This window comes from Heteronotia binoei, chromosome 5 (assembly GCF_032191835.1).
Source record: "Heteronotia binoei isolate CCM8104 ecotype False Entrance Well chromosome 5, APGP_CSIRO_Hbin_v1, whole genome shotgun sequence".
Lineage (NCBI taxonomy): Eukaryota > Metazoa > Chordata > Lepidosauria > Squamata > Gekkonidae > Heteronotia > Heteronotia binoei.
In genome coordinates this window covers 1,077,458-1,092,258 of record NC_083227.1, presented here as the reverse complement: position 1 = coordinate 1,092,258, position 14,801 = coordinate 1,077,458, and the positions used below count along the sequence as shown (strand labels likewise).

Below are 14,801 nucleotides of genomic sequence, written 5' to 3'. Positions count from 1 at the left end.
TTCAGAGAATTTACCCCTGTTAAAGTTAAAAGTGGTTGTGCTGGTCTTTGGGGGCAACTCCCTATTCATACAAATGGTAAACTCAATAACATTATGGTCACTGCTCCCAAGTGGTGCAATCACTTTTACATCTCTCACCAGGTCTTGGGCATCACTTAGGACCAAATCCAGGATCGCCCCACCCCTGGTAGGTTCCGTGACCATCTGCTCCACAGCACAGTCACTGAGAGCGTCTAGAGAAACTCAGTCTCTTTCTCCTGACCAGAACACATACTGACCCAATCTGTGTATGGGTAATTAAAATCACCTATTATAACACAGTTTTTGCATTTATCTACTATCTAAATCTTTTGTCATTTTATAATCCTCCTCTATCTTATAATATGTTATAATATGTTTTAGTTAATTGTTTTAATCAGGTTTTTAAGGTCAATTAATGTTTAATGTTTCTAATGTAACTGTTTTATTGTTGGTGCACCATTGGTCACCGTATTGTTAGCCGCCCTGAGCCTGCTTCGGCAGGGGAGGGCGGGGTACAAATAAAATTTATTATTATATTATTATTATTATCTTTTGATCCGGAGGTTGATAACAAATTCCCAGAGCTAAGCTTCCTTTTGGGCCAATATTTCAACCCAAAGCATTTCTAGAAGGGAATTTGATTCTCTGACCTTCTCAGTCCTACTGAACTGGATAGCCTCTCTGACATACAGAGCCACCCCACCTCCAACCCTTCCCTCTCTGTCCTTCTGAAGTAATTTATATCCAGGAATCGCTGTGTCTCATTGATTCTCCTCATTCCACCATGTTTCTGAAATACCCACAATGTCTGTTTTTTCCTCCAACACGAAGCATTCCAAGTGCCCACTTCTACCTCAGACTCTTCTATCATTAGTATATAAACATCTATGATTTCCCAGGCCAGTTAGGGCCGCAACCTTCCTCCTGCTGCCACAAGACTTCAGCACGCAGTCCACACTGTTTGTCACCATCTCAGTGGACAACTCTGTTCCATTGCCCTGTAGAAAAGTAAGAGCTAACCCATCTTCTTGTCAATTTCCAAGGTTCTGGTCTGGATTGTGGGTTTTGCTAATGTGTGTCCATTCTCATTTATTTTTTTGAGATGTTACTGCCTGTGTCTCTCCTTCCCCCCAGAGAGAAGCCTCTTCAGAGACAAGTGAACGAAGGAATCTTTCCACAGACGGAGGTGACTCAAGAGAAGGGGCAGGAGATGGAAGAGCAGGACCCAGAAGGACCTGCGACTGGCAAGAGAGCAAGCAAAGGCCTCGTTCCCCTCCAAACTGGGAGTGGGGTTGAATTCTGGGAAAGGGCTGGGCCAGAGACCCAGGCTAAGGACACCATGACCTCAGATGTTCATTGCCAGCGCTTCCGGCAGTTGCGCTACCATGAGGCCGATGGACCTCGAGTGGTTTGCAGCCAGCTTCATGGACTTTGCAGCCAGTGGCTGGAGCCGGAGAGGCACACCAAGAAGCAGATCGTGGAGCTGGTGATCCTGGAGCAGTTCCTGATTCTCCTGCCCCAGGAAATGCAGGGCTGGGTCAGAGGATGTGGGCCGGAGAACAGTTCCCAGGCGGTGGCCCTGGCCGAAGGTTTCCTCCTGAGCCAGGCAGAGGAGAAGAGGCAGGCAGGACAGGTGAGGAGGGGATTCCCTCCAGGTGTGTCCAATTCAAGCAATGATATCTGGCCTTCTCCTGCAGTGTCCATGAGAGATATTTATCCTAGAGTTAATATCCAAATGGGAGATTTGACAGCCTCCTAACCTTCCTCTCAGGGTGTCTGTTGTGCGGAGCGGAAGGGAAGGAGATTGTAAGCTGCTCTGAGACTACAAGTGAAGGGTGGGGAATAAATATCCTTCCTTCCTTCTCTCCCTCCCTCCCTTCCTCAGCCTCTTCTGCTAGAGAATTTCTTCTCCCTCCAGATAACTCACCACCAGGTCTGCTAACGGAAGGATGCAGAGTCTGGGAGTGGGGCAGGATCCATTCCTTGGTCTCTTTTCCGTCCCATCTCTTACCCCCCCCTCCCTCCCTGCTCTTTCAGATGTGGGCCTCATCCGTGAAGAAAGAAGCTACGTTCCCTGAGGCGGAAGGAGCTTCCTTGGAGCAAGGGCAGAGGGCGCAGGCCATGGAGCGTGCCCAAGATGCCCTCTCCTGTGGTAAGGGCCTTTTGTGCCACGGTGTGATTGGGGCACCCTCTAAATGGGTAGAGAGTTCAGGTCAGGGGAAATAATTAAACTCTTCTTCACAGAACACAGAATGAATTTGTGGCACTCCATGTCCACCAACTGTGAAACCTCTCAAAGTGGGTTTGACAAGTTCATGGAAGGCAGTTCTTCACATAAACAAAAATATTCGTCTCTCAACCTCCTTCAGTTCTACCCAATGAGGAAAAAGACCTTCCACCTTCTGTGCAGCAGAGCTCTGGAAAACACCTTCTTGGGGCCTATAATATTGGACAAATTTGGCTTCTATAACAGTTCTTATAGGGACATCTGGTGGGCCTCTGTGGGAAGCAGGATACTGGGGTGGGGGGACCGGGTGTGGCCTGGCTCCCCCCAGGGGCTCTGGGGTGGGGCTTGGGGCAGACCTGATGTTGTGCTGTTGCATCTGTCTGAAAAGCTGGTTATAGACAATGTTCCCTCTAAGTTGCAGAGTCTTGTGAGCAAAAATTCTACTTTGTGAGCTACTGGCATTAAAGCTGTAAGCAACTGCGTCAATTCGTGTGCTCTGGGGCCATTTTCCCCGAGCTGAGACAAAAATGTGTGAGCTGGCTCACGCCAACTCAGCTTAGAGGGAACACTGGTTTTAGAGACTGCCTGAAAACTCATCCATCTTACCCTTGAATCTCCAGATGTCCTCAAGTCACATCCGGGCCAAACGTGGCAGTGACGTGTCACTCGACATTATTTCCACCCCTCTTCCCCACCCCGCACCTGACACGGGTCTCCCAGAAGTCTGAATTACGTTGTCAGCTTTTGTAATCCTCGAGGCTCACAGGTCCCTGGTGCTCCTCTTCTGCCTCTCCCAGAATTTAGTAAAAAGCATTCAAAAAATTGTAAAGAGTCCAGCAGCACCTTTAAGACAAACAGATTTTATTGTCGCAAAAGCTTTCGAGAAACACAGCTCTTTTCTTCATTAAAAATTAGATGAGTGTGCAGAGGGCGAGGTTTTGCATCTCTGGGGAGGGGCTGCACGAAGCAAGGCTCAAACAAGCAAATGTAATAGCAGGTCCCAGAAAACACTCCTCTTTCCTCCTTCGTTTCACAGGCAGTGGAGAGATGCTGTTGAGCCGTCGTCTTTTCAGAGGTGTGGAAACGGCTGCTGCGCCTTCAGGCCAGGTAGGGGATCTGAGCAGGGCACAGCCTGGGCCCCTCCTTCTTTCTCAGGGGGGGGGGTTCCTTCTGCAGTTTCTAGCAGGCGAGAGAGGCTCTGGAGGCCACTCCCTCTACCCACCCCCAGCCACACATCCTGCACCTTCCCAGACAATCCCTCCCTTGTGCAGTCTCTGCATGGAATGACCTCTGAAGAGGAGGGATCTGCTTTTTCTTCCAGGGCCCCTTTTCCTTGGAGGAGGTGTCCGTCTCTTTCTCCGAGGCTGAGTGGGCCCTGCTGGATCCGGGACAGAGAGCTCTCTACCGGGAAGTCATGCTGGAGAACTACAGGAACGTGGCCTCTCTGGGTAAGGGTCTTTTATAGGTGCCAGAGTTGTGAGTCGCTGTCATTGTGATGAGGCATGAATCAAAGCATTGGACAGCAATGTCTGGTTTTGTCTCCTGTCCTGCTAGTTGCCTAGAGGCAACTATGGGCAATGTTGTTGCCATCACCCAAGCTAGAGAAGGGGTCCTGGACTGCGGTAAAGGTGGGATGAGATTTGATCTATAAGCACCTACCATTGTTTTATCTAATTGTTTTATTTGTTTTATTTATGGTGTACTTGTATTTATATTTTTATCTAATAATATTGGTCTTGTGACCTCTTAATGTGAGCCACCCAGTGCCTGTTTCGGCTGGGAGGGCGGGTCACAAATCAAATAAATGAATGAATAAAGGGCTGCCAGTCCTTTCCTACTGCAGTCCAATAGATGAATTTGGATGTTACCTTCCCTCCCAGGTGCTAACACTCTCTCTCTCCCATTATTCCAGCAGAGGATGGTCAGAGGAATGAGGAGGGTGAGGAACTTCATCAGCAATTGCCAGACAGAGTTAATAATGAAGACATAAGAGGAAACATCAGGGATAAAAGCACACCTAAGAGAAAGAAAGACAGCTCTTGGGTTAAGGAGAGTGATGGAAGAAAGCGGAACATACATTTTCCAAAGCATAATGTAATGAAGACAAGTAAAACGATTCAGTGTGGAAAGTACTTCAAATATAGATCACAGTTTCCTGTGAAGCAAAGAATGCACAGAGGAGATAAACCTTCAGAGTGTGGAAAGAAATTCAATCAGAGTAGAAATCTCCAACAGCAAAGAATATGCAAAGATGATAACCGTTTTGAATGCTCAGAGTGTGGAAAGAGATTCAGTAGCAATGGCCATCTTCAAGACCATCAGAGAACCCACACAGGTGAGAAACCATTTGAATGCTCAGAGTGTGGAAAGAGATTCAGTATGAGTGACAGTCTTCAAAAGCATCAGAGAACCCACACAGGAGAGAAACCTTTTGAATGCTCAGAGTGTGGAAAGAGATTCAGTCAGAGTGGCAGTCTTCAGCATCATCAAAGGACCCATACAGGGGAGAAACCTTTTGAATGCTCAGAGTGTGGGAAAAGATTCAGTAGAAGTGCCCATCTTCAAAGTCATCAAAGAATTCACACAGGGGAGAAACCATTTGCATGCTCAGAGTGTGGTAAGAGATTCAGTCAGAATGACAGTCTACAACGGCATCAAAGATCCCACACAGGTGAAAAACCTTTTGAATGCTCAGAGTGTGGAAAGAGATTCAGTCAGAGTGGCAGTCTTCAACGGCATCAAAGATCCCACACAGGTGAGAAACCTTTTGAATGCTCAGAGTGTGGAAAGAGATTCAGTGAGAGTGGCAATCTTCACCAACATTGGAGAACCCACAGTGGCGAGAAACATTTTGAATGTTCAGAGTGTAGGAAGAGATTCAGTACAAGTAATCATCTTCAAGAGCATCAAAGAACCCACACAGGGGAAAAACCTTTCGAATGCTCATTGTGTGGAAAGAGATTCAGTACAAATGGCCATCTTCAAGTGCATCAGAGAACCCACACAGGGGAGAAACCTTTTGAATGCTCAGAGTGTGGAAAGAGATTCAGTGAAAGGAGCACTCTTCAAGACCATCAAAGAACCCACACAGGGGAGAGACCTTTTGAATGCTCAGAGTGTGGTAAGAGATTCAGTCAGAGTGGCAATCTTCAAGTGCATCACAGAACTCACACAGGGGAGAAACCTTTTGAATGCTCAGAGTGTGGAAAGAGATTCAGTCATAGTGCTGGTCTTCAGTATCATCAAAGGACCCACACAGGTGAGAAACCTTTTGAATGCTCGGAGTGTGGAAAGAAATTCCGTCAGAGGAGCAATCTTCAAGTGCATCAGAGAACTCACACAGGCGAGAAACCTTTTGAATGTTCAGAGTGCGGAAAGAGATTCAGTATGAGTGGCCATCTTCAAGTGCATCAGAGAACCCACACAGGAGAGAAACATTTGAATGCTCAGAGCGTGGAAAGAGATTCAGTATGAGTGGCCATCTTCAAGTGCATCAGAGATCGCACACAGGGGAGAAATCTTTTGAATGCGCAGCGTGCGGAAAGAGATTCAGTTGGAGTGCCAGTCTTCAAGTGCATCAGAGAACCCACACAGGAGAGAAACGTTTGAATGCTCAGTGTGTGGAAAGAGATTCAGTCTGAGTTTCAGCCTTCAAGTGATTGCCATGGAGGAGGAGAAAGATATTAGATTTATATCCCGCCTTTCACTCTGAATCTCTGAGTGGCTTACAATCTCCTTTTACTTCCTCCCACACAATAAGCACTGTGTGAAATAGGTGGGACTGAGAGAGCTCTCTCAGAAGCCGCCCTTTCAAGGACAGCTCTGTGAAAGCCATGGCTGATCGAAAGCAGTTGGAAGTGGAGGAGTGGGGAATCATACCCGGTTCACTGAGATAAGAGTCCACACACTGAAACACTACACCACACTGGCTGCAGAAGTGCTCCATGGATCTCTTGCTGCTAGCCATTCAGAAATTATGTCACCCTCTCATCTACAGCAAACGTTAGTCCACGTGCTGCAAGCAACTGCTTCAGTGCAAGTGTTGAATTGTAGAACATTGTAGTGCAGACTTTGAATCTTGCATATGAATATAGTGTAGTCTTTGGTGTGTTATATAGTGTGAAGCTGACACAATATATTGCTCTGCGTTAAATACTAGAGAGGTTATGCATAAAGACGAATTGAAAAGTCAGAGTCAATAATTTTTTGAAGAGTGGTTTATTTGATCCATGGTGTTATTCTTGTTTTCCTACAACTCGTACACTATGGTTTCCGTTGTGGTTGTAAGAACATAAGAACATAAGAGAAGCCATGTTGGATCAGGCCAACGGCCCATCAAGTCCAACACTCTGTGTCACACAGTGGCAAAAAATTTTATATACACACATACACTGTGGCTAATAGCCACTGATGGACCTGTGCTCCATATTTTTATCTAAACCCCTCTTGAAGGTGGCTATACTTGTGGCCGCCACCACCTCCTGTGGCAGTGAATTCCACATGTTAATCACCCTTTGGGTGAAGAAGTACTTCCTTTTATCCGTTTTAACCTTTCTGCTCAGCAATTTCATCGAATGCCCACGAGTTCTTGTATTGTGAGAAAGGGAGAAAAGTACTTCTTTCTCTACTTTCTCCATCCCATGCATTATCTTGTAAACCTCTATCATGTCACCCCGCAGTCGACGTTTCTCCAAGCTAAAGAGTCCCAAGCGTTTCAACCTTTCTTCATAGGGAAAGTGCTCTAGCCCTTTAATCATTCTAGTTGCCCTTCTCTGGACTTTCTCCAATGCTATAATATCCTTTTTGAGGTGCGGTGACCAGAACTGCACACAGTACTCCAAATGAGACCGCACCATCGATTTATACAGGGGCATTATGATACTGGCTGATTTGTTTTCAATTCCCTTCCAAATAATTCCCAGCATGGCGTTGGCCCTTTTTATTGCAGACGCACACTGTCTTGACATTTTCAGTGAGTTATCTACCACGACCCCAAGATCTCTCTCTTGGTCAGTCTCTGCCAGTTCACACCCCATCAACTTGTATTTGTAGCTGGGATTCTTGGCCTCAATTTGCATTGCTTTGCACTTGGCCACATTGAACTGCATCTGCCACGTTGACGCCCACTCACCCAGCCTCAACAGATCCCTTTGGAGTTCCTCACAATCCTCTCTGGTTCTCACCACCCTGAACAATTTAGTGTCATCCGCAAACTTGGCCACTTCACTGCTCACTCCCAACTCTAAATCATTTATGAACAAGTTAAAGAGCATGGGACCCAGTACCAAGCCCTGCGGCACCCCACTGCTTACCGTCCTCCACTGCGAAGACTGCCCATTTATACTGACTCTCTGCTTCCTATTACTCAGCCAGTTTTTGATCCACAAGAGGACCTGTCCTTTTACTCCATGACTCTCAAGTTTTCTAAGGAGCCTTTGATGAGGAACTTTATCAAAAGCTTTCTGGAAGTCAAGGTAAACAACATCTATCGGGTCGCCTTTGTCCACATGTTTGTTCACCCCCTCAAAGAAATGTAACAGGTTAGTGTGCTCTGTTCTTCCTCACGGCACTTGAGTATATATTTTTGAGGCCACTGTGTGACACAGAGTATTGGACTGGATCGGCCATTGGCCTGATCCAACATGGCTTCTCTTAGGTTCTTCATTATGTCTGGGGCAGGGATGCTCTGTATTCTTGGTGCTGGGGGGGCACAGTGGGAGGGCTTCTAGCCCCACTTGTGTTCTTCCTCACGGCACTTGAGTATATATTTTTAAGGCCACTGTGTGACACAGAGTATTGGACTGGATGGGCCATTGGCCTGATCCAACAGGGCTTCTCTTATGTTCTTACGTGACACAGACATGGCTTAACATAAGGGAAGCCATGTTGGACCAGGCCAATGGCCCATCCAGTCCAACACTCTGTGTCACACAGTGGCCAAAAAATTGTGTGTGTGTGTGTGTGTATATATATATATACACACATACACACATACACACACACACACACACTGTGGCTAATAGCCACTGATGGACCTCTGCTCTATATTATTATCTAAACCCCTCTTGAAGGTGGCTATGCTTGTGGCCACCACCACCTCCTGTGGCAGTGAATTCCACATGTTAATCACCCTTTGGGGGAAGAAGTACTTCCTTTTATCCATTCTAACCCAACTGCACAGCAATTTCATTCTGGTTTTTGAGGTGCGGTGACCAGAACTGCACACAGTACTCCAAATGAGACCGCACCATCGATTTATACAGGGGCATTATGATACTGGCTGATTTGTTTTCAATTCCCTTCCTAATAATTCCAGCATGGCGTTGGCCTTTTTTATTGCAAACGCACACTGTCTTGACATTTTCAGTGAGTTATCTACCACGATCCCAAGATCTCTCTCTTGGTCAGTCTCTGCCAGTTCACACCCCATCAACTTGTAGTTGTAGCTGGGATTCTTGGCCCCAATGTGCATTACTTTGTGCTTACTGTCCTCCACTGTGAAGACTGCCCATTTATACTCACTGCTTCCTATTACTCAGCCAGTTTTTGATCCACAAGAGGACCTGTCCTTTTACTCCATGACTCTCAAGCTTTCTAAGGAGCCTTTGATGAGGAACTTTATCAAAAGCTTTCTGGAAGTCAAGGTAAACAACATCTATCGGGTCTCCTTTGTCCACATGTTTGTTCACCCCCTCAAAGAAATGTAACAGGTAAGTGAGGCAAGATCTTCCCTTGCAGAACCCATGCTGAGTCTTCCTCAATATGCTGAGGCTTCTCTTATGTTATTATGTGACACCGAGTGTTGGACTGCATGGGCCATTGGCCTGATCCAACATGGCTCCTCTCATGTTCTTATGTGACACAGAGTGTTGGACTGGATGGGCCATTGGCCTGATCCAACATGGCTCCTCTCAGGTTCTTATGTGACTCAGAGTGTTGGACTGGATGGGCCATTGGCCTGATCCAACATGGCTCCTCTCATATTCTTATGTGACACAGAGTGTTGGACTGGATGGGCCATTGGCCTGATCCAACATGGCTCCTCTCAGGTTCTTATGTGACTCAGAGTGTTGGACTGGATGGGCCATTGGCCTGATCCAACATGACTTCTCTTATGTTCTTATGGAAGACATGACAGACCAAACAGCATACTGGATGACCTTGACAGGCTGGAAAACTGGTCTGAAACCAATAAAATGAATTTTAACAGGAATAAATGTAAAGTTCTGCATTTAGGTAGGAAAAATCCAATGCATGGTTGTAGGATGGGGAAGACTTGTCTTAGCAGTAGTATGTGTGAAAAGGATCTAGGGGCCATTCGCTGAACGTGTGGTGGCTAAAAAGGCAAATGCAATTTTGGGTTGTATCAACAGAAGTCCAGTGTCCAGATCACGTGATGTGATGGTATCGCTTTACTCTGCTCTGGTAAGAGCTCACCTGGAGTATTGTGTTCAGTTTTGGGCACCACATTTTAAGAAGGATGTAGACAAGCTGGAAGGGGTCCAGAGGATGGTGACAAAGATGGTGAGGGGTCTGGAGACCAAGTCCTATGAGGAAAGGTTGAAGGAGCTGGGGATGTTTAGCCTGGAGAGGAGGCGGCTGAGAGGTGATAGGATCACCATCTTCAAGTTCTTGAAGGGCTGTCATAAGACCAACAAAGTTTTGTTTTAGGAAGAAGTCTTTGTGTTGTGTGCATCTTTTTTCAGAGACAAAGTGTGTCTGCACATGAAAACTTCTCCGGGGAGTGAAACTTGGGCGGTCTTCAAGGTGCCTGACTCAAAACCTTGCTTTATTTAAACTCAGTCGCAGGGGCCAGAGAATTCTACTTAAAACCCCGAAGAGACTTCCCAGCAATGTTCCCTCTAAGCTGCAGAGTCTGGTGAGCAGAAATTCTGCTTTGTGAGCCACTGGCATGAAGGCTGCGAGCTGCTGCATCAAGTAGAACAAAGCAGCAGTGCCACTTGACTCCTGCTTTGTTCTACTGCTTCAGACCAACACGGCTGCCCTCTTGGATCTGCTGCGTCCCTGAGTGTGCTCTGGGGCCAGCCTTCCTGAGCTAAGACAAAAACGTGTGAGCTGGAGGCTCAAAATCTGAGAGCTGGCTGGCACTCACTCAGCTGAGAGGGAACCCCGCTTCCCAGATGGGGGGGCCTTCCACAGACTCTCTCCTCCTCCTCCTCCTTCCCTGTCCTTGGGGCAGGGGCAGGAGAAGGGGGTGGGGACTGGGGGGGGAGGAAAGGGGGGCTCGTTCGCTGTCAAAGGACCAGCCCCCACGCCTAGCCCCCAAGACCCAGGCAGAGATGGCGGCCCAGAGGACGTCAATGGCAGGGGGGTGGATGGATGAATGGAGGCCTCCCCCTCACTGCTCTGCTGGGTGATGCTCTGGTTTGCACAGCCCCCCAGGAGGAGGAAGAGGAGGAGGAGTCCCTTCCCTTCCCTGTGTCGGGGTCAGCGTCTCTGGCCCACGGAAGAAGATGATGATATTGGATTTATATCCCGCCCTCCACTCCGAAGAGTCTCAGAGCGGCTCACAATCTCCTTTACCTCTCCCCCCCACAACAGGCACCCTGTGAGGTGGGTGGGGCTGAGAGAAGAATTGCAGATTTATACTCTGTCCTTCTCCCTAAATCAGAGACTCAGAGCAGTTTACAATCTCCTATATCTTCTTCCCCCACAAGAGACACCCTGTGAGGTGGGTGGGGCTGGAGAGGGCTCTCCCAGCAGCTGCCCTTTCAAGGACAACCTCTGCCAGAGCTCTGGCTGACCCAAGGCCATTCCAGCAGCTGAAAGTGGAGGAGTGGGGAATCAAACCCGGTTCTCCCATATAAGTGAGCGATGGCTGACCCATGGCCATTCCAGCAGCTGCAAGTGGAGGAGTGGGGAATCAAACCCGGTTCTCCCAGATAAGAGAGCTCTGGCTGACCCAAGGCCATTCCAGCAGCTGCAAGTGGAGGAGTGGGGAATCAAACCCGGTTCTCCCATATAAGTGAGCGATGGCTGACCCATGGCCATTCCAGCAGCTGCAAGTGGAGGAGTGGGGAATCAAACCCGGTTCTCCCAGATAAGAGAGCTCTGGCTGACCCAAGGCCATTCCAGCAGCTGCAAGTGGAGGAGGGGGGAATCAAACCCGGTTCTCCCAGATAAGAGAGCTCTGGCTGACCCAAGGCCATTCCAGCAGCTGCAAGTAGAGGAGTGGGGTATCAAACCCGGTTCTCCCATATAAGTGAGCGATGGCTGACCCATGGCCATTCCAGCAGCTGCAAGTGGAGGAGTGGGGAATCAAACCCGGTTCTCCCAGATAAGAGAGCTCTGGCTGACCCAAGGCCATTCCAGCAGCTGCAAGTGGAGGAGTGGGGAATCAAACCCGGTTCTCCCAGATAAGAGAGCTCTGGCTGACCCAAGGCCATTCCAGCAGGTGCAAGTGGAGGAGTGGGGAATCAAACCCAGTTCTCCCAGATAAGAGAGCTCTGGCTGACCCAAGGCCATTCCAGCAGCTGCAAGTGGAGAAGTGGGGAATCCAACCCGGTTCTCCCAGATAAGAGTCTGCACACTTAACCACTACACCAAACTGGCTCTCCAGTTGACCCCCCCCCCCAGGTCCCCCCCCTTCTCTCTCTGTGGGGGGGGGGCTGCTGCAAGAGGGAGGGGAGAGGCTCTGGCAGGGAGGGGGCAAGAAGCCCTTGGAAGGCGGGGGGGGGGTCCGGATCCCTTTCCCAGAAGCCCCCGGGCTCTGCCTCTCTCCCCCCCCCAGGAATATTGGCCCAAACTCCCCCAGCCCGGAGGGGCCACTTTCTGGCTGGCTGAGGGGGGGGGGAGGCTCTGGCGGCCTTTTCTCTCCAAGGCGGGGGGGGGGGCGCAGAGAAAGGGATGCATCTGACCCTCCTCCGTTTCTAAAGGAGCCCCCTTTTAAAACCAGCCCCCCTGCAGCAGAGTTACTCCCGAGGAGCCCCACTGCGTTGCACAGGGCCGGGCTGGAGCTCTTCCTGGATGGGGGGGAGGGGGGGTCGAGTCCGACTCTCTGCGACCCCCTGAACCAACTCCCGCCGGCCCTCCTGCCTCCCACCCTCCTCCCAAGTCTGCTCAAATGCCCGTTTGTTGCATCAGGAACGGTGTCCAGCCATCTCCTCTTTTGCCGCCCCCTTCTTCTTTTGCCTTCTGTCTTTCCCAGCATCGGGGTCTTCTCCAGGGAGGGCTCCCTCCTCATTGGGTGGCCAAAGGATTGGAGCTGCAGTTTCAGCATCTGACCTTCCAGGGAACAGTCTGGGTGGATTTCCCTTAGGACTGATTGGATCTCCTTGCAGTCCAAGGGACTCTCAAGAGTCTTCTCCAGGGAGGTCCCTTCTCATTTGGTGGCCAAAGTATATGAGCTTCAGCTTCAGCCTCTGACCTTCCAGGAACCAGTCTGGGTTGATCTCCCTTAGGACTGACTGACTGGATCTCCTTGCAGTCCAAGGGGCTCTCAGGAGTCTTCTCCAGCACCACAGCTCAAGAGCATCTCTTCTTCTGCGCTCGGCCTTCCTTCTGGTCCAGCTCTCACAGCCATGCATGACTCCTGGGAAGACCATCGCTTGGACTACGCGGACTTTTGTGGGCCGGGTGATGTCTCTGCTTTTATTCGACTGCCCAGGTTCGCCACAGCTTTCTGCAGCACAGGAAGGGTTAAACGAGCCGAGCTGCTGGCTAGAGAGGCCGTGCAATGGGGGGGGGGGGGTCGTGGGAGGGGTTTGCATTTGCAGGGCTGCGGAGGGGGCTGCAAAGAAGCAGCTGCAAGAGCTTCCCGGGAGGTCTACTCAGAAGTAAGGCACGGGGGGGGGGGCAGCCTCGAGATCTTGCAAGGGGGGGAGGGAGGGGGGTTATCTTTTTCAGCAGCGGGGGGGGGGGTGGCAACTCTGGGGAAGTTGCTGGGAATTTGGGCGTGGAGGGGGATTCCGGAAAAGGAGATCTGAAGGGGGAAGAAGGCACACAGAGTCCCCCCCCCCATCCCAAGACAGCCATTCCCTGGGAGGGGGGGGGCTAACGTCTTTCAGCCAGAGGCCAGCTGTGATTCCGGGAAAGCTTCAGGCCCCACCTGGAGGGTGGCAACCGTGTTAGCCCTCAGCTGTGTTCCACTGTGCAAGGGGGGCTTTTTATTGCGGGGCGGGGGTCTAGAATGAATGTCTTTGGGCACAAGGGAAGTTACATGATGTTTGAATCTGACATTCCGTCGCTGGTCATTTTAATGGGCAACCCCCCCCTCCTCCCCCCAAAAAGTTGAGCTTCGGCTTGGACAAAGGGGCAGCGGGGAAGGGGGCTTCTGCCTGCAGTGGAATCAGCCGCAGTCCCCTCTGGAGACCCAGATGTGGGCCCGTGTGGGGCTGGGGGCTTCCAGCTGGTGCGCCAGGCGGCCTGCCCAGCAGAGGAGAGGAAAGGTGGGCAAGCTCTGCTGCCAGAGATGCAAGCTCTCTGATCTCTTTTACATCTCTCACCAGGTCTTGGGCATTACTGAGTACCCAATCCAGGATCGCCCCACCCCTGGTAGGTTCCGTGCCCATCTGCTCCATAGCACAGTCACTGAGAGCGTCTAGAGAAACTCAGTCTCTTTCTCCTGGCCAGAACACATGCTGACCCAATCTGTGTATGGGTAGTTAAAACCACCTATTATAACACAGTTTTTGCATTTATCTACTATCTTTAATTCTTTCATCATTTTATAATCCTCCTCTATCTTTTGATCCGAAGGTCGATAACAAACTCCCAGAGCTGAGCTTCCTTTTGGGCCAATATTTCGACCCAAAGCATTTCTAGAAGGGAATTTGATTCTCTGACCTTCTCAGTCTTACTGGACTGGATACCCTCTCTGACATACAGAGCCACCCCACCTCCAACCCTTCCCTCTCTGTCCTTCTGATGTAATTTATATCCAGAAATCGCCGTATTCCACTGATTCTCCTCATTCTACCATGTTTCTGAAATATCCGCAATGTCTATGTTTTCCTCCAACACGAAGCATTCCAAGTGCCCACTTCTACCTCAGACTCTTCTATCATTAGTATATAAACATCTATGATTTCCCAGGCAAGTTAGGCCCACAACCTTCCTCCTGCTGCCTCAAGACTTTTGCAGGGAGTCCACACTGTTTGTCACCATCTCAGTGGACAACTCTGTTCCATTGCCCTGTAGAAAAGTAAAAGCTAACCCATCTTCTTGTCAATTTCCAAGGTTCTGGTCTGGTTCTTAGGTTGACATCTTCTTGAGCGCCGCATAGGGTGACGACACGTCTCCTGGGCTTAATAAACAATGTGTTTCACGATGACCTCCTCCCTTTATCAAATCACCCACAGAGTTGGAACCATTGCTCTGGCTAATCACTCACCACACATCTGCTTCTCCACAATACAGGCAGTGTGGGTGAACTTAGGGGGAGGTATTTGTGAATCTCCTGCATCGTGCAAGGGGTTGGGCTAGATGACCCTGCAGACTCTTCTAACTCTATGAGATTCTATGAATGAAGGCATCTTTCCACAGATGGAGGTGACTCAGTGGAAGGGGCAGGAGATGGAAGAGCAGGACCCAG

The 14,801-nt window shown here is 49.6% G+C and overlaps 1 protein-coding gene and 1 pseudogene across 1 annotated transcript; both read left to right on the top strand.

Annotated features, from left to right (window-relative positions):
• The first annotated feature begins 1,299 nt into the window (after positions 1-1,299).
• Positions 1,300-14,801, top strand: part of LOC132571145 (zinc finger protein 135-like) — a 28,774-nt pseudogene continuing 15,272 nt past the window's right edge.
• Positions 4,546-6,447, top strand: LOC132572130 (gastrula zinc finger protein XlCGF17.1-like). Its single transcript, XM_060238935.1, has one exon. It carries the CDS (start codon positions 4,628-4,630, stop codon positions 5,720-5,722), a length of 1,095 nt encoding a protein of 364 aa, XP_060094918.1. The 5' UTR covers positions 4,546-4,627; the 3' UTR covers positions 5,723-6,447.

What these genes read in the sequence shown, in the direction of transcription:
- LOC132572130 (XM_060238935.1), top strand. Translation starts at nt 4,628, where the DNA reads ATGAGTGACAGTCTTCAAAAGCATCAGAGAACCCACACAGGAGAGAAA.